General features: G+C 46.7%; 2 protein-coding genes across 2 annotated transcripts; both read right to left on the reverse strand.

Annotated features, from left to right (window-relative positions):
* Positions 1-1,723: 1,723 nt before the first annotated feature.
* Positions 1,724-2,662, reverse strand: LOC128845697 (olfactory receptor 52P1-like). Its single transcript, XM_054044604.1, has one exon. The coding sequence runs from the start codon at positions 2,660-2,662 to the stop codon at positions 1,724-1,726; it is 939 nt and encodes a 312-aa protein (XP_053900579.1).
* Positions 2,663-17,181: 14,519 nt separating this feature from the next.
* On the reverse strand, positions 17,182-18,120 carry LOC128832734 (olfactory receptor 52P1-like). Its single transcript, XM_054020317.1, has one exon. The coding sequence runs from the start codon at positions 18,118-18,120 to the stop codon at positions 17,182-17,184; it is 939 nt and encodes a 312-aa protein (XP_053876292.1).
* Positions 18,121-18,899: the final 779 nt, after the last annotated feature.

Below are 18,899 nucleotides of genomic sequence, written 5' to 3' on the forward strand. Positions count from 1 at the left end.
AGGACAGGGATTAGAGTGTCCTCACTCCAGGGCATTCTCTTCACACTGGATGCTTCCCTGACCCACTGATCACGACACTATGTTCAACCCACAGAATCTTGCTCTGTGGGCACAGGAAACACCACAAACAGCCATCTCTGGGATGTAAATAACATTTCCAGAGTGTTCTTCACACATCCCAGGCCTCCTGCAAAGGCCCTGCCTATAAGCTGTGATGATTCTTTTCCAGAAACAAAAAACAGAGAATGACAGTATTAAATATAACACAAAAGAAGCCAAAAACAGTTGTTGTCTAAAAACAATAATGACATTATTATGTTATTTAGTTCTAATGGAATTCGATGATGGAAGCCAATGTCCATATTTTGAATGTAATTAGGTTGTTTCTGTTTGTCTCTAAAAGGCAACATTTCATACTCGCTGTCTTCGCTGGGAGAAGAATGCTTCTTCTGCTGCTCATACAAATCAACAATGACCAGAACAATCATTCCTCTCATTAGCACAAATTCTTCACAACAGATTTTCGTCATTGCATATACACCTTAATAAGAATATTTTTAAAAGTTCCTCTAGTATCTTGTTGCACAGTTTTGTTTTTATCAAGTTCATCTAAAAAAACAAACATTCAACTGCAGTGTTGCTAAAAGGTAGTGACAGTAATGAAAGAGCAAACAAGCAAAGTTCACTAAAGTCTTTGTCCTCAGCCGAATCCGTGTGTTCAAGAACTTCAACCCCAAACTGCTCAACTTGGTTTTCCTGAGCATGAGGCCTGTGAACCATAGGCAAAAATCTCCATTGCTGCTTCAACTGTCTAAGGTCTCCACAAACCCACAAAAAAAATGAGATATCAGCCAATCTAGGTTGTGCCAAGTTGAGCGCAGTAGAAGGACTTAGTTCTGCAAGCGATTCAATAACATCGACATTTGGTGGCAATCTCTGTTTCATCTGTTTCAAAAATGCCAATATGAAATCTCAACATCTACTTTTGACATCTTTGAAAATGTGAAGAGTTAGTGTCAGTTTTGAAAGTTCCAGCTGAAAAGCGACTGTGCAAAGTGGTCAGTAATTTGACTCAACAGTTATTGTCATAGTTTAATATCGCAATCCCATTCTCAAAAACACACAGTTTCACAACTCTCACCAAAAATCTCCAGAAGAATGTCCTCAATTCCTGCAGCAGCTTTCCTGTGTTATCACTTTCCACCTGTAACACTTGGTTTATCCTCCAGGCTTCCTGAATTACTGGACATAACAAAATCAGGTAAATTTTACTCATTGAATCACTGCACATATGAAAAAGAATTTCAGCATTGTAGTTTCTGTCTTTGTCTTTGGCTATCTGAAATCATAGCTTTAGTTTGTCAAACTGATCAAGAACCCTGTTCACAGAGGGACTAATGCAAAGTCACCTTGTTTCAGAAAGCTGCAGTATCTTCTGGTAGTCTGGAAGTCATGGAAAGGCCGAGTGAAAGGGTGTATGGGGTTTGGGCTGATGGTTGATACTCAAAAAGAGATCATGTGATGGTCAGAGGGGGGGAACTTCGCAGCGGAGAGAGCAGAGCTTGGTGATCTAGTGGTAAGACATTAGGTGTGAGGAACTTTACATACTGTGAACTTGTACAATTTTGAGCTCAGCCAAAGTGGGACAGAGCATCCTTGATTAACGAGGAGATATCCTCTCCCCCTATTGTTACAGAGGATTAAAGTCAATGGCCCCCGGTGATCACCTTCTGGAGGTGTATTTGACCACTTTGTCACGAAGCTCTTTGGTTTTGATCCCATAAATGATCGGGTTAATCATGGGGGGGATGAGGAAGAAGAGGTTGGCCAAGATGATGTGAACATGGGGAGTGATTTGCTGACCGAACCAATTTGTCAGAATGGAGATAAAGAAGAGAGTAAAAGACATCATCATCACACAGATGTGGGCTGTGCAGGTGTTGAGGGCTTTCTGGTAGGCTTTCTTGGAGGAGATTCTGAGGACAACCCTGATAATCAGACCATAGGATAGGGTAACCAGTGTCAGATCTAACCCAATGACTACAAACAACATCACCAAGCTGTATGCCCTGTTGACAGTGGTGTCCCCACACGATATCTTCACCACAGCTATGTGCTCACAGTATGTGTGAGGGATAATGTGGTTGCCACAGAATGGCTGCCTACTCAGAAGTAGGGGCAGGGGCAGAAGGAAGAGAACAGCTCTTATCAAACCCACGAGCCCTAGCTTAGCTATTCGTGCATTGGTGAGGATGGTGGCATATCTCAGAGGGTTGCATATGGCAACATAGCGATCAAAGGCCATTGTCACGAGTACAGCTGAGTGCAACATAGAAACCATGTGGAGGAAAAACATCTGGGTAAGGCAGCCACCCACAGTAATGCCTTTCAAATTGAACCAAAATATACACAGTGCCTTCGTCATGACGGAGGTAGATATGCCGATATCTGTGAGCGCCAGCATGCAGAGTAGCAAGTACATTGGCTTGTGCAGGGTCTGCTCTTTCCCTACAACAAACAGAACCATGAAATTTCCCAACAGGCTGATAATGTAGAATGCAAAGAAAGGGATGGAAATCCAGAGATGGGCAGCTTCTAAGCCAGGGGTGCCCATTAGGATGAATGATGAAGGGTCAGAGAGAGTGAGGTTGAAATCTGCCATGAGGTGGTTGATGCGTTGATCAGGCTCAAAAATTATCAAGGCTCCTATGAATGGAGAGAAGCACAGTGAGGGGATTACACACTTTATAGCAAATAATACAGTAAATATTTTATGGCTGTTAACAATTTAGAAAGGGGTTGAGCAGTGAGGTGGCAACATTTGCAGATGACACCAAATTATTTAAGGTTTCAGAGTAGCAGCCTTTTTTGTCTGTATCCGCAAAAAGAACAGGAGTACTTGGGGCACCTTAGAGACTAACAAATTTATTAGAGCATAAGCTTTCGTGGGCTACTGAAGAAGTGGGCAATAGCCCACGAAAGCTTATGCTCTAATACATTTGTTAGTCTCTAAGGTGCCACAAGTACTCCGGTTCTTTTTGCAAATTATTTAAGTGATAGTCAAATCCAGAGAAGTTCTCAGAGGGAGCTAGCCAAGCCAGGTGAATGGCATATGACCTTCAATGTCAATAACTGCAACATTTATGCCCATTGGAGGGTATGGCTGGAACTCCCCAAACACCTAACACGGTTGTAAATTAACTGTATGAACTCAGGACAGGGATCTGGGCATCACATGACAGAGCTCTGTGAAACCCTGCTCACAGTGCTAGCAGGGAGAGATACTAAGCAAAACATTGGAACCCAGGAGGAGTGGGATGGGAAATCATACAGAAGATACAATGCCATGAGATCAGTCAGTCAATGTTTCACCTTCCTCTGGACTCCTCTGTGTAGTATTGGGCACCCTTCTCACACAGGATATTGAAGAACTATAGGGTTTCAGGGAATGATGAATGAGAGAGGTTAAAAAGACTGGGATTGTTACCTTACAAAGGAGATAAATAAGGGGGGATATAAGAAAAGTCTGTAAAATACTCACTTGGAGGAGAGAGGGAGAACACATGCTCGATCCATTCTCTAACATAAGATCAAGACAACTTTCAATAAAACTGAAACATGGCAAATTCAAAACAGATAAAAACGCATGCTTTCTTCACTTGATGCCTAATTAAACTGCGGAACTCATTGCCACAAAAGGTAGCGGAGGCCATGAGCTAAGCAGGAATCAGGAAGGGTTTGAACATTGACATGGATAGTGACACTCTCCAGTTACAAGAGTTACAGCTAAATAAATATTTTGGAAAGTCTATACGCCCGTGTATTACTGCAGCACCTGGGGCTGTCACTGTCGGAGAGAGGACACAGAATTAGATGGACCATAGGTCTGATCCACGATGCAGTTCCTATTTTGGAAAGAAGCCAGGTTTCCCTCATGGAAACAGACATTTCCATGCAGGTCTATGATTTGTAATCAAGACAATGGGCACTAGGACACAAGTGTTGTGGTATTTCAGGCTACAGGACGGCACCTCGGTAACTTTCCTGGTTTCTTTTGGTGAGGCACTTTCTTGAGGGCACCCAGCGTTGTCTGAAACATAAGTGACAGGTGCTAACTGACAAGTGTAAGAGAGATGTGTCAGCAACACACATGCTAACCCATCTCTTGACTGAATATTGATGAAGTTTACAGATGATGTGAAAATTGGGGGATCACAAATAATGAAGAAGACAGGTCACTGATTCAGAGCAATCTGAATTGATTGGCAAACTGGGTTGAAGCAACCAACATGTGTTGTAATATAGCCCTGTAAATATCTACATTTGTGTAGCGGGGTGGTCACCCTGCTCCGGCCCTGAAAGGGTAAAAGCAGCCCTTGGGAGGGCTGCAGCAAAGAAGAGGGATTAAGAACGGCTGGGGAAGCTGAGTGGGAGGCTGACCACAGCTGTGGCTGGCTGAATGAGGGCCCAGCTGGCCCTTATAAGAGAGCTGGGGGCAGAAGCTAAACAGAAATAATCTATTTCTCTGGATGTTGAGAAGGATGGGCCTGGCTGCTGGGAGCTGAGCAGCGTACCTAAAGTGGAGCAGGGCTGGGGAAAGGCCAGAGGAGCTGGGGCGCTCCGGCCTGGAAAACCCCCAGGCTGCAGGCCTTGCTAAAGGCTGGGAATGGTACTGGGGTTGCAGAGGGGCAGCCCAAGGGTAGGCAGAGGCAGGAAACCCTCCTTGCCGATGATGAGTGGCATTTATACTGCAGTCAGCCCCAGTGAGCAGGGGCTAGATGGTGACTGGCAGTAGCCAAGACTGAGGCGAGGTGGGGACAGGGGGTTGGGGGTTCCCCAGAGAGGTGAGACCCAGTGAGACTGCAGGGTTCTGCACGGAGCGGAAACCCGATGTAAGGGACACTGGGGTCTGGGAGGGATTCCGGGGACAGTGGCAAGCAGTATCCCGGCCTGCAGAGAGTGCTCCTGAGTGAAAAGAGCTAATTCCCTGGATAACCATCAGGAGACGCCACGCTGGTGAGTCGTTGCCCCGCTACAATCTGGAAACAAAGAACGTAGGCAATGCTCACACGATGGAGGGGTATCGTGGAAAGTGCAATGACTCTGAACTAGATTTGGGGCTTGAAGGGGTAATTAGCTAAACATGAACTCCCAGTGTGACCTTGTGACCAAAAGAGCCTGCGATGATAACCAGGGAAATCTGAAGGAGAGGTAGAGAAGTTATTTTACCTGTATATTTAGCACTGGTGTGATTGCTGCTGGAATCCTCTGTCCAGTTCTGGTGTCCATGATTAAAGATGGATGTTGATACACTGAAGAGGGTTCAGAGAATTATCACAAGAATTAGTTAAAGATTAGAAAGCCTGCTGTATACTGATAGACTCAAAGATCTCAACCTGTGTAGTTTAGCAAAGATGGTGAAGGGGTGACTTGATGACAGTCTATAAGTACCTACACCAGGAATAGGCTTTATATAGGAATAGGCTAATAATAGGCTTTTCAGGCTAGCATACAGTGGTGTCATAGGATCCAATGGCTGGAAGTTGACGTTATAGAAATTCTGTCTGGAAATAAGACATACATTTTTAAATGGTAAGAATAATTAAACATTGGAACAATTTACCAAGGGTCTTGGCAGATCCTTCGTCACTGAGAATTTTTAAATCAAGGTTGAATGTTTCTCTAAAAGATCTGCTCTAGGAATTATTTTGGGGAAATTCTGAGGCCCGTGTTATACAAGCCTGTGTTATACAGACTAGATGATCACTATGATCCCGTCTGGCCTTGGAATGCACTGGTCCAGTCCCGAGTCAGATGGAGGCGTTTTCCCTGCAAGCTCATGCCTGAACATACTGAAGGCATTTTTTCAATTCATGATGGTGTTGAATTTAGCCATATGTGGAGAAATTCTCATTTGACTGTGACACCTTGGAAATGTTACACTAGGTGTGTATTTCACAAGTCTGATGGGTCCCGTCAGGCACTGCACGGATGAAGGTTTTAGGTGAAAAAAATAATGACTTGACCCATAAAATCGCACTGGGGAATGAATGTACAACCCTCGCCGTTGACTAACAGAGCTGGCTATGTAATGGTCCCAGAGCATCCGGGGTTTAATATCCGTGTCCCAGTGGCCCCCGGTTTCAGGCATGTCCCAGAGTTCCCCGCTCTCATTATGTAGTGTGCATATTTCTCAGCTTACGAGTTGTTCCTGTAAAACAGTCGTTGAAGCATCCCGCGATGTGTATGGGTGTAACAAGAGAAGCCGCACAGGTGCCTGCATGGAAATTTGACACTCGTGTGTGAAATTTCTCACCGTTGAGACATGGTCACTGATGACCCCCCAGCCAAGGGAAGAGGAGTGATGAGAGGCACCTCACCCTCTGCAGAAGAAGAGTTGTGGGGAGCATGGGGCAGCTCAGAGTTATTGGGGGCCAGGGATGACAGGGTAGCATGAGAAGACTCTCGTGACCAGCATGTTTTTGGAATCAGGGCAGACTGGGATGGGGAAGTAGACGACAGAGAGGGTGTCAGAGTATGATGGGAGATTGAAGCAGTTGAGGAGCAAAGTGTGAAGAGTTCCCCCAAGGTGCCACCTGGAGCTGGGTGTCACTGAGTCCGCTGACTCACCAGCCTTGGATCCCTGTCTCAGTGTGTTGTTGTGACCCACTGCAGACCCGCTCCAGGTCCTACACCTCCATCAGCATTCACATAGTGAGGAACAATCCAGGCTCCCTGACCAGCCACTGCATGAACCAGCAATGTAGAGGCTAAAGCCAAAATAACCACTAGCTCTCTAGCCTAGGACCCCAGAGCTGTACCATCCTGCCATGGTCCAAACTCCGACCAGTATGAATTAGTTACCCTGTTCGCCCCTCCCTGAACATGGGGAGGACAATACACACTTGTGGTAACCAAGCTGAGATGACCCCCCCGCCCCCGCCGTAGACACTTCACTTCAAGGCATACTGGGTTTAGATTAAAACATAAAAACAAGTTTATTAAGTACAACAAATGGATTTAAAGTGATTATAAGGGATTGCAACCAGATCAAAGCAGATTACCTAGCAAATAAACAAAAACACAAACTAAGCTTAGCACACTAGTTAAATTGACTATGATTTAGCAGTTTCTCACCCTGATTGATGATACAAGCAGTCTGGAAAAGTCTCAAGGCACAAGCTGAATTTGCTTTTAAGCGTGGGTTTCTCAGGTTTCCATACACAGGTTAGAAATCCTTTTAGTCTGGGTCCAGCACTTCTTCCAGTTCACTGTTTTTTCCTCAGTTGTTCCCAGGAATCCTCTGTGGGGAGTGAAGAACCTCTGTTGATGTCACTCCCTGCCTTATATAGCTTTAGTATATGTCTGGGACCTTTTGTTTGAAATCTTGGTTCCCAGACCAGTTTGTGGGAAAAGTACAAACTCCCCAAGATGGAGGCCAGAGTTATGTGGCCTGGTCACATGCTTTTGTAGAGTCACAGCATCCATTACTTAGAGGTAAGGCTGCGAGTCTGTCATGAAAGTCACAGTAGTAATGGATTACATGACTTTTGGGACCTCTGTGACTTCTTCAGGTGGCAGGGGTGACTAACCAAGGGCCACCCGAGAAGCACTGGCAGACCTTGTGCCAACTGCACTACCCCCCACCCTGCAAAAGTGGCGGTCCTGGGCCGCTGCTCGACAGCAGGGGTGATAGTCCTGGACTCCCCCACGCTAGCAGCAGTGTGGCAGTCACAGGCTGGCTGAGCCGCCAACCACCAGGTCGCTACACAGCAGTCCCAGGCCACCCCTGCTCGCAGCAGTGCAGCGGTCCCGGACTGGCAGTGTTGCCCCCCACCAGGAGCATTGCAGCACTTCTGGGATATCCCCCACTAGCAGTGGCTGCTGTGGTCCTTGGCCATTTCCCCCCCCCGCCGCCGCCATCCTCCCAAGCACCAATGGGCATCCCAGAAGCCCCCTCCCAGAAGCAGAAGATGTCTTGGAGGCCACACCTAGAACAAGCAGTCACCCTGAACCGCACCCAGCACCAGTGGGTACCCCAGATCCTCCCTCCAGAGCTGCAGCTGCACCCCCCCAGACACCTCCAGAACACCAAAAACTTAATCTGGGGTTTCATGTACAAGTCATGGACTAGTCACTGGGCTGTGAATATTGGTTTATTGCCCGTGAAATGTTCATGATTTTATTCTAAAAATGCCCATGACTAAATCTTATCCTTACTTATAGGCTGTCTAGAGAATTCTCAGGGAGGCTCAACAGGTGGGAGATAAGTGTTTCCTAAGGCCTATTGTTTTCCCTAATGGCTCATTGCCCTGACTAGGCCCTCCCCAACCAGCTATCTAGACCAAAAGCGGAACCCCCACGGACCCCAAGATCATATCATAATATCACTATGAAGAATATGGGGTGCCATGTCACACAAAGGTCAATGGTTCTTTCCACTGGCAAAATGCCTGAAGTTACATAACAGCATTTGGATTGAAAACTGAGTAAAGGTTGTGACACCCAGGCTGCAGTTCTGTGGTTTGGCAGGGCAGGTCCCCACCCCACCCCACACAACTTCCATCCCTGCCACACAGCGATACCCCTCACTCAGGTGCCAGACCCCACAGCGACAGCTCACAGAAATACCTCCTCAGACTAGGTTAAACTCAGTGTCTTTCTGCACCGGGGAAAAGGGGAGATCAGCCTGAGTTGCCTTTCTGGGGTGAAGGGAACCCCAGCAACAGCTCAGCCTGTGCAGGGAAGGAGAGAGGGACAGACCCAGTGGGAAGGAGAGAGGACGTGAAGATTAAAAGGAGCCAGAGTGAGCAACTCTTTCTCAAAATGACACAAAGCATCCGAAGAAGTGAGGTTTTTACTCATGAAAGCTTATGCCCAAATAAATCTGTTAGTCTTTAAGGTGCCACCAGACTCCTTGTTGTTTTTGTAGATACAGACTAACACGGCTACCCCCTGATACAAAGCTTTGACATATTGCAGCCCATTGGAAACCCAGACACGCCTTCCTGAGGCTGCTTTGACGTGTTCGCAATTGCTGATGTTGCCAGGAGTCTGTAGTGGGGCTGTTCACGGGAGGAGGGATGGTCCGGATGGCAGACAGTATCAGAGACAATCTGTTACAGTGTGGCCCTCATTCCATTCCAGTCTGAGAAACATCCCCGCCCCATACCAGTCCTCGTTAGGCCTCTTTGGTCTGTGCATTAGGCAGGATGTCCACTCCATATTTCACTCAGTTTCAGCACAACATGCCTCCTGCCCCTCCACATACACATACTGTGTGCAGGGCCGGCTCCAGGGTTTTGGCCGCCCCAAGCAGCCCCTCCCCCCCCCAAAAAAAGCCACGATCGCGATCGCGATCTGTGGCGGCAATTCGGCGGGAGGTCCTTTGCTCCCAGCGGGAGTGAGGGACCGTCCGCCAAATTGCCGCCGAAAACCTGGACGTGCCACCCCTCTCCGGAGCGGCCGCCCCAAGCACCTGCTTGCCAGGCTGGTGCCTGGAGCCGGCCCTGACTGTGTGTTCCTGGACCTCCCAAGCTCAGATTTCCAACATCACATGATTTCGTCAATGCCAGAAATATGCTTTTATTTGCATTGCCTTTTAGTGCTTCTCAACCACTCCAGAACCCAGGATACCAGTGGACAGAAAGAGCAGACTTCTCTCCCTCCTAGACAAAAAATATTATTCTAAGGGCACGTCTTCGCTACCCGCCAGATCGGCAGGTAGCAATCAATCTATTGGGGATCGACTTATCGTGTCTAGTGAAGACGCGATAAAATTGATCCCCGATGGCTCTGCCATCGACTCCGGAAATCCACCACGGCAAGAGGTGGAAGCAGAGTTGACGGCGGCACGGCAGCGGTCAACTCGCCGCCGTCCTCACAGTCAGGTAAGTCGACCTAAAATACGCAACTTCAACTACGCTATTCATGTAGCTGAAGTTGCGTATCTTAGGTCGACCTCCCTCCCCCATAGTGTAGACCTAGCCTAAGAGTTCTGAATCACTAAGCCTGTGAGATTAAGATTTCACCAACTCTCCTTTCAATTCATTTTGGTTCAAACAAGCTCACCCATTGTTAGAGGTCACAGGACAACTCCAGTTGAAGTCACTGGAGGCTCATGGCCAGTGTAAATCAGGCCATTTATTTCAGTCCCTACATGTGGATTTAGGGTGAACTCGAGGCTGATTTCAGAGCCTTGGCATTGACCTCAATGGGACCAGATTCACCCTACATTTTTAACTTTTGGCTACAAGCTGCAAAAATCATGGGTTCGGGTCCTGCTACAGAGAACACATTTCTGTTAGGGTGCTGAAAGAGTCTGAAGTAAACCCCCAATTTATGTGGTGTTCCAAGACTGGGTATGAAAGACGGGGATTCCAAAACACGTGGGCCCTGATTTTGCTATCAAGGAGTCTAGTTTCGATCCAGAGTGACCCACTGAAGGCAGAATGTGCGAGTAGAACCTGGCCAGAGTGTGACCCATTCTTGTTGTGAACCCTCTGGTAACACAGAACCCCACTGCAGAGACTTTGGCTGCACTTCCAAATAGGGCAGTGTAGAAGGACACAGTAAGAGACAAGGAACTGATTTTAAAAACAAATATTTGGCTCAACTATTTCTAGCACATTTGTATTTTCAATTTTACCAGGAAATCTCTTGGTATTTCTAACAATACTAAACAGTTCAAGTCATCGTGCTGCGGAATCTCTCCCCAGATGGTGCTTGATTTTACCCTTTACTTTTACATGCGTCTGACGAAGTGGGTATTCACCCACGAAAGCTTATGCTCCAATACATCTGTTAGTCTTAAAGGTGCCACAGGACTCTCTGTGACTTTTACCCTGGAATCCTTCTTGAGCCCTTGCCACTAACGTCAGTGCACAAACAGGCAACTCACCAAAATCCTGCTCAGCAGAGAGAAGAAATCTCCTCACAGCGACAGGAAGGCAGAGCCCTAAGAGTCAAGGTACGAATCTCACATGTCTGACACTCACCATGCTGGGGAGCAACCTTTATGAATCCCCTGTACAGTCCCTGCAGTCTCTCAGATTGGCCAGGACTCCCGGACAATTCCCCTGGCTCTGTGAGGAGTGGGATTAGCAGAAAATAGACCCTGGAGAACTACAGCTTGAGAGCCTCCCCTGGGAGTGAAGAAATTATTTGCTGATACCAGGGGCTCAAGATTGTCAGGAAAACTGAGTCTTGCACACTGTTGTTCAGCCTAACAATTGACAATGTCTTTTCTCTGTGTGTAAAGTACTGCCAGCTGCTCTACATGTGGCTATACTGGCACAAGATACGGGAATGATTCATCATAATGCCAGCTCTGTTCTTGCAAGCGGGGGCCCTGCAGACCACAAGGCTAGGGGTCCCTTGCTTGCTGTAATTCAGTGTCTGAATAACAAAACAACTCCCCCCTCTGTCCTACCCTCTACGCTCTGAGGCAAACAACCCACTGTGTATTTATTTCAAAATAAACCCATCTCTAAGCAAACTTTTCTCATTTTCCCACCAATAAAAAATGGCGGCCACCCAGTAATTGTAACCATTGTCTATGAACTCTGTGCATGGCAGGGCTGCACTGTCTCACTAGCTATGGTCTCAGCCAATGGTACAAGGGCACAGTTCTCTTACTCTACAATGCGGCTACGTATGCGGGAGAAGGGCAAGCACTATTGTGCTCTCCAGTCCTGGTACCCATTGTCCAGAAGGTCTCAGACTGACACCAGCTAGGACTGATCCCTGGTGAGGGACCCTCTGCTGGCAGGGTAGGAAGATGGGGGTGGGGCAGTAAGCTGGCTATCAAATCTAGATATAAATTTTTATTTGTTACTACATACTGAAGCTATATGAAAGAAAAAGCTCAAACTCCATGTGGGATAGAGTCTAGTGATGTTTGTGTGTCACTTTTGAGCGATTGAGATTTTGCCCTTCCTGCACAGAAATGGTTATTGAGAGACTTCTGCCAGAGACAAATGGTTGGGGGTGACTGTGATCCGAGCTCCCCTTGAAAAAAGAACAGGAGTACTTGTGGCACCTTAGAGACTAACAAATGTATTAGAGCATAAGCTTTCATGGACTACAGCCCACTTCTTCGGATGCATATCTCCCCTTGGTAGCTTTCCTATTTGGAATTGTAGGACAACTTTACTTATACACCAACGATTTATCTGCAACTCAGCCTAACAAGGACCTTGGATTGCAATTATTTGTTTCATTCTGTCCGAGGAGATCAAAGTCTGGGCAAAAAAAAACATCTAATCTCTACTTCAGCCCAATCTAGTGGAGTACATGGGGAAACAAAAAAACTTCCAATGCCTCAGTGTAGAGTGACTCCCAACTCAGAAAGCATCTCAAGTACAAAACCCTGAATGCTTTAATAGTGTGTGTGGGTGGGTGGGGGGGGAACCTACCTCAGTCATTGCTTTCCCAGAGCAGTCAGCGTGACCCATCTAATCCCTCCCACCTCTGCCTGTCTCTTTAGGGGGCTGGCGAGCTTACCAGACTGTGTGCTCTCCTTCAGTATCTCTATAAATGTCTTCTTTTCAGTGGGGTGACAAGACAGGTGGCTCCCAGTTTGGTGCTGTACATGGGCATGGAGGGAGGGCTGGCGCATAGACTGCACCATGGGTGATGTACCACCATGCCACAGATGTATGGTGTTCACACAAGCCATCCATGTGTTAACCCCACCATGGTCCATGCTGGCCACCATCTCATGGACTCAGTAGTGGGATTCCAAGTGCCCTGAGTCGAGCTTACACTGGAGACTGAAGCAAATGGGCTGCTGAGGTGATTTCTCCTGGGACATGCGGTGACCAAGAAACCTTGCCATGGGATTCTGACCCTCAGGGCACTATGGGCCTGAATACAATTTAAAGGGGGTGGTGTTTGGCACCAAGGGAGGTAAGGGGTGTAAAGATCAGGGCCGTTTGTGGTTCGGGAGATGGCATCTCACCAAAATGGTTCCCATCACCGTGGGGCTCCATTCCCACCACAGCCAGGGGGCCTGCTGGTCTGAGGTGGCCACTGTGGTGTGGAGAACTTGTGATGGGGAATTGGCTTCTCTCAGTATTCTGGGCCATTGTAAATAGCTCACTCCATCTTCTCTACAGCCATGGTAAGCCATGACTCAGGCTGCCTGTATCTGCTTGAGTCAGGGCAGCCAGCTGCGTAGCCATATTTTCCAGGCCAGTGACCAAGGCTTGCAGTGGGTGCTGGCACTCAAACGCATAGCCAATCAGTGCCCTACAGCTCCACGAGGCACCAGATGGTGGTGAGACACGGCTCTGGGCCAGGGAATGCAGCAGGGTGTCCTGGGGGGTTGTCTACGTAGCCAACCAGGAAGTTTCCCAGTGTAACAGAGGTGGGGTAGGTGTCCCCTCAAGAACTGACCTGCCCTGGATCATTGCCCAGTGCAGGGGTTAGGTGGGCCTTTGATGATCCAATAAGATCTCTTGTGTCTCCTCAGTGACACTTCTCCAATTCCTGAGTAGGGGGCGCATGTGGTCGTAATGCAGGGGCCGTTTCCCAGGGCTGGATGTGACCCAGCCACTGAGGCTAGCTGACTCAGCAGACACCAGTCCCAGAGGCCGTGTGGAGTCATGGCTGACAATTGCTGTAGCTTCTACAACTCCCTGGGCTGTGGGGCGTCCAGCCCTTCTGGCATCCAGATAGTCCTTCCCCAGCTTCCACAGTGGGATCACAGTCACTATTGATCCCTCTACCACAGGTCTTCCCCCTCGGATGATACACACTTGGTCTGTGTACCCTTAAACCCCTCCACCCCGGCTCTTGCCATCTCTGTTTCCCAGGCAGTCTTTCTATGCAGCATTTCCGTTGGCTTCCCTTCATAGATCAACCTCTCCCCAAGGTCTGTTCTGCTTGCACAGACTGAGTCACTGCCCAGCTGCTTTCCCAATTTCTGAGCAGAGAGTTTGGCCTAGTCTCTGCAGACTGCTACTGGGGCAGCTCACCCAGGTTTTTGGTGTCTCTTCTTCACTACTGACTGAGCCTGGGACATGGCTGGCACCAGAGCCCTGGGCTGTCCATTCCATCACCTCCCTTAAAGGTCAGCTCTGCCTTGACAGAGTGCAGATCACACCGGGCTGTGATCAGAAAGCACCCAAGTTGGTTCCGGGGTAGCTGTGGCTGACTTTGCCCGGGCACACACTTTTCCAAGCCAGCTGCTATCTGCGAGGGTCTGATGTTATTTCATTGTTGGATGATGTAGGAGAAACTTCCCTCAGCTCAGCTCCACTGTAGCTGCCAGTAGGAGGTCTGCTCTCCTCCCTGCTCTGCCACAAAATGAGCTGCTCCCCTGTATTTTTGCCTTCCTTAAGCACTTCTCTTCACACTTGATTTCTCTGCCCCATTTTTCTGATCATTTACTTGTTGAATGTTTGGCTTCTTGGACCACATTTTCAAATGTAGCTAAAAGTTCAGTGGCTGTGGAAAATAATACTGCTACTTTGTATAGATCTGTGTCTCTGGGTTGTAGCAGTTTTGAAAAAAGCATTTACCATTTCCAGAAACTTTTTTGGGGGCACAATGAGAAAAACAAAACTAAACTTTCCCATTAATTTTGTTAATGCTGAAGGCTTGTAAACTTCATCAGCCCTTTTTCTCAGGGGAATAATTTCTGTGGGTGCCTTCATTATGTCTAAATTCTGAATCTGAGAGGAAGAAGTGATTCATCCTGGTTGTTGATCAACTGTGTAGTCAATTCCTTGACCAAGCTTTCATTTGTTATGAAATACGTTCAAGAGGGCAAATGATCAGTGTCAAGTTTATTGCTCTAACCCATTAATAAAATAATACAGGGAAAAGATTGTATATGATATCAGTCTCTGGGAAGCCATCTCATGCAGTGATGTTACATTCACCTTATACACATTTCAGCTTTCATCATTTATATGAAGATGTTACACATCTTGTTACATGTCACTAAAATCCAACCCAGGAGTTTGTCCCAGGTCCCTAATGTAAGTTAGGAACTATTGTGGGGAACTTTCCTGGCTTCTGCACTACCCCAGGGGTATTGGCTAGAGAAGGGTCTGAGTGCCCACTCCCTTTACCCGGAGACCTGCCTCATCTGAAGGACTCCCCTTCCACACTCCTGTATGGAAATGGTGACACAGCTGGGCCCAGGATTCCTGGCAAGCTGAAGACCCATTCTCATCATAGTCACTTAGGACAGGGGCTAGAGTGTCCTCACTACGGGGTACTCTCTTCACACTGGATGCTTTCCTAACCCACTGATCACTACACTAAGTTCAACCCAAATGTAATTTATTAAACAGCAATTTAAAAAAAAATGAAAAACTGAGAAATGTTCAAGGAAACAAGGAACTTGGCTCTGTGGGCATGGGGAACAAAACAAACAGCCATCTCTGGAATGTAAGACACTTTTCCAGTTTGTTCTTCACACAACGCAGGCCTCCTGCCCAGGCCCTGGCTCTAAGCTGTGATTATACCACAGTTAAGGGGGAAGAACTCAGTGGTTTGAGTATTGGCCTGCTAAAGCCAGGGTTGTGAGTTCAATCCTTGAGGGGGCCATTTAGGAATCAGGGGGTTGGACTAAATGACCGCATGAGGTCCCTTCAAACCCTGATATTCTATGAAGTAAGGCATCTGCTCTGTCAGTGGCCACATACCCTCAAGCTCTAGGAAGTAGGACCCAAATATAATTTATTAAATAATAATTTGAAAAACTGAGAAATGTTCAAGGAACCAAGGAACCTCACTCTGTGGACATGGGAAAAAACACTTATTATGTTATTTATTTCTAATGGCATTCGATGACGGAAGCCAATGTTCATATTTTGAATTTAATTAGGTTGTTTCTGTTAGTCTCTAAAAGGCAACATTTCATACTCGCTGTCTTTGTTCAGAGTAGAATGCTTCTGCTGCTGCTCATATATATCAGCAATGACCAGAGCAATCATTTCTTTCATTGGTGCAAACATTTCACAACAGATATTCATAGTTTCATATACACCTTAATAAGATATTTTCTAAAACTTTCTCTAGTGTCTTGTTGCAGTTTTGTTTTTATCAAGTTCATCTGAAAAAAATAATCATTAAACTGCAGTGTTGCTAAAAGGTAGCAACAGTAATGAAAGAGCAAACAAGCCAAGTTCACTAAAGTCTTTGTCCTCAGCTGAATCCGTGTGTTGGAGAACTTCAACCCCAAACTGCTCAACTTGGTTTTTCTGAGCATGAGCCGGAGAACCATAGGCAAAACTCTCCATTGCTGCTCCAACTGTCCAAAGTCTCCACAAACCAATGGCAAAAATGAGATATCAGCCAATCTAGGTTATGCCAAGGTGAGCGCAGTAGAAGGACTTAGTACTGCAAGCAATTCAATCACCTCAACATTTGGTGGAAATCTCTGTTTCATCTCTTTCAAAAATGTCAACATGGAATCTCAATGTCTACTTTTGACATCTTTGACAATGTGAAGAGTTAGTGTCGGTTCTGAAAGTTCTTACTGAAAAGCGACTGTGCAAAGTGGTCAATAATTTAACTCAACGGTTATTGTTATAGTTTAATACAGCAGTCCCCTTCTCAAAATACGAGGTTTCACAATTCTCACCAACAAGCTCTAGAATAATGTCCTCAATTCCTGCCGCAGATTTCCTGTATTATCATTTTCCAACCGTAACATTTGGTTTATCCTACAGGCTTCCTGAATTACTGGATATAGCAAAATTAGGTAAATTTTACTCACTGGATCACTGCACATATGAAAAAGAAGTTCAGGATTGTAGTTTCTGTCTTTTTTTTTTGGCTATCTGAAAGCGTAGCTTTTGTTCGTCAAACTGATCAAGAACCCTGTTCACAGAGGGACTAATGCAAAGCCACCTTGCTTCAGAAAGCTGCAGTATCTTCTGGTAGTCTGGAAGTCATGAAAAGGCTGAGTGACAGGCTGTGTGGGGTTGGGAAGTGATTGGTGATGCCGAAAGAAATCACATGATGGTCAAAGAGAGGGAACTACACAACCGAGAGAGCAGTGCTTGGTGATGGAGTGATAAAACATTTGGTGTGAGCAACTTTTCAGACTGTGAACTTGTACAATGTTGAGCTCAGCCAAAGTGGGACAGAGTACTCTTGATTAATGAGGAGATATCCTTTCTCCCTCTTGTCACAGAGGATTAACGTCAGTGATCCAGGCGATCATCTTCTGCAGATGTATTTGACCACTTTGTCACGAAGCTCTTTGGTTTTGACCCCATAAATGATCGGGTTGATCACGGGGGGGATGAGGAAGAAAAAGTTTGCCAAGATGATGTGAACATGAGGAGTGATGCGCTGACCGAACCTGTGTGTCAGAGTGGAGAAAAAGAATAGAGTAAAAGACGTCATCATCACACAGATGTGGGCTGTGCAGGTGTTGAGGGCTTTCTGGTAGGCTTTCTTGGAGGAGATTCTGAGGACGGCCCTGATGATCAGACTGTAGGACAGGGCAACCAGTGTCAGATCTAACCCAATGACTACAAATGCCATCACCAAGCCGTACGTCCTGTTCACAGTGGTGTCCCCACATGACATCTTCGCCACAGCCATGTGCTCGCAGTAAGTGTGGGGGATAATGTGGTTGGCACAGAATGGCTGCCTAATGAGAAGCAGGGGTAGGGGCAGCATGAGGAGAACAGCTCTTATCAAACCCACGAGCGCTAGCTTAGCTATTCGTGCATTGGTGAGGATGGTGGCATATCTCAGAGGGTTGCAAATGGCAACATAGCGATCGAAGGCCATTGTCACGAGGACAGCTGACTCCATAATAGAAATCACATGAAGAAAGAACATCTGGGTGAGGCAGCCACCCACAGTAATGCCCTTCAAATTGAACCAAAATATACAGAGTGCCTTTGGCACAACGGAGGTAGATGTGCCGATGTCTGTGAGCGCCAGCATGCAGATCAGCAGGTACATTGGCTTGTGTAGGGTTTTATCTTTGCCTACAACAAACAGAAGCATGAAATTTCCAAACAGGCCGACAATGTAGAATATAGAGAAAGGGATGGAAATCCAGACATGGGCAGCTTCTAGGCCAGGGATGCCAATTAGGATAAATGGTGATGGGTCAGAGGTGGTCAGGTTGAAAGCTTCCATGAGGTGGCCAATGCGTCAATCGGATTCAGAAATGCTCAGAGTGCCTGTGAAGGGAGAAAAGCACAGGTAGGGGGTTAAACACTTTATAATAAATATTTGATAGCTATTAACAATCTAGAACAGGGGGGGTCAGCAGTGAGGTGGCAACATTTGCAGATGGCATCAAATTATTTAGGTCATCGTCAAGTCCCGAGAAGTCCTCAGAGGGAGCTAACCCATCCACGTGAATGGCACATGACCTTCAATGTCAATAACTGCAACATGTATGCCCATTGGAGGAAAGAGCTTGAACTCCTCAAACACCTAACATGGTTGTAAATTAACTGTCTGAGCTTAGGACAGGGATCTGGGTGTCGTGGTACAGAGCCCTATGAAACCCTGCTCTCAGAGCAAGCAGGGACAGAAACTAAGCAAAACATTGGAATCCAGGAGGAGGGGGATGGGAAATCACACAGAAAATACAATGCCATGAGATCAGTCAGTCAATGTTTCACCCTCTTCTGGACTCCTCTGTGTAGTACTGGGCACCCTTCCCACACAGGATATTGGAGAACTAGAAGGGTTCAGGGAAGGGCAATGAGAATGATCAAAGAAAGAGGTTGAAAAGATTGGGATTGCTACCTTACAAAGAGATGAATAAGAGGAGATATGAGAAAAGTCTGTAGAATACTGACTGGAAGGAGAGAGGGAGAACACATACTCAATCTACTCTCTAAGACAAGATCAAGAGGACATTCAATTACACTGAAACATGGCAAATTCAAAACAGATAAAAAAGA

The sequence above is a fragment of the Malaclemys terrapin genome, chromosome 1, assembly GCF_027887155.1.
Source record: "Malaclemys terrapin pileata isolate rMalTer1 chromosome 1, rMalTer1.hap1, whole genome shotgun sequence".
Classification (NCBI taxonomy): Eukaryota; Metazoa; Chordata; order Testudines; family Emydidae; genus Malaclemys; species Malaclemys terrapin.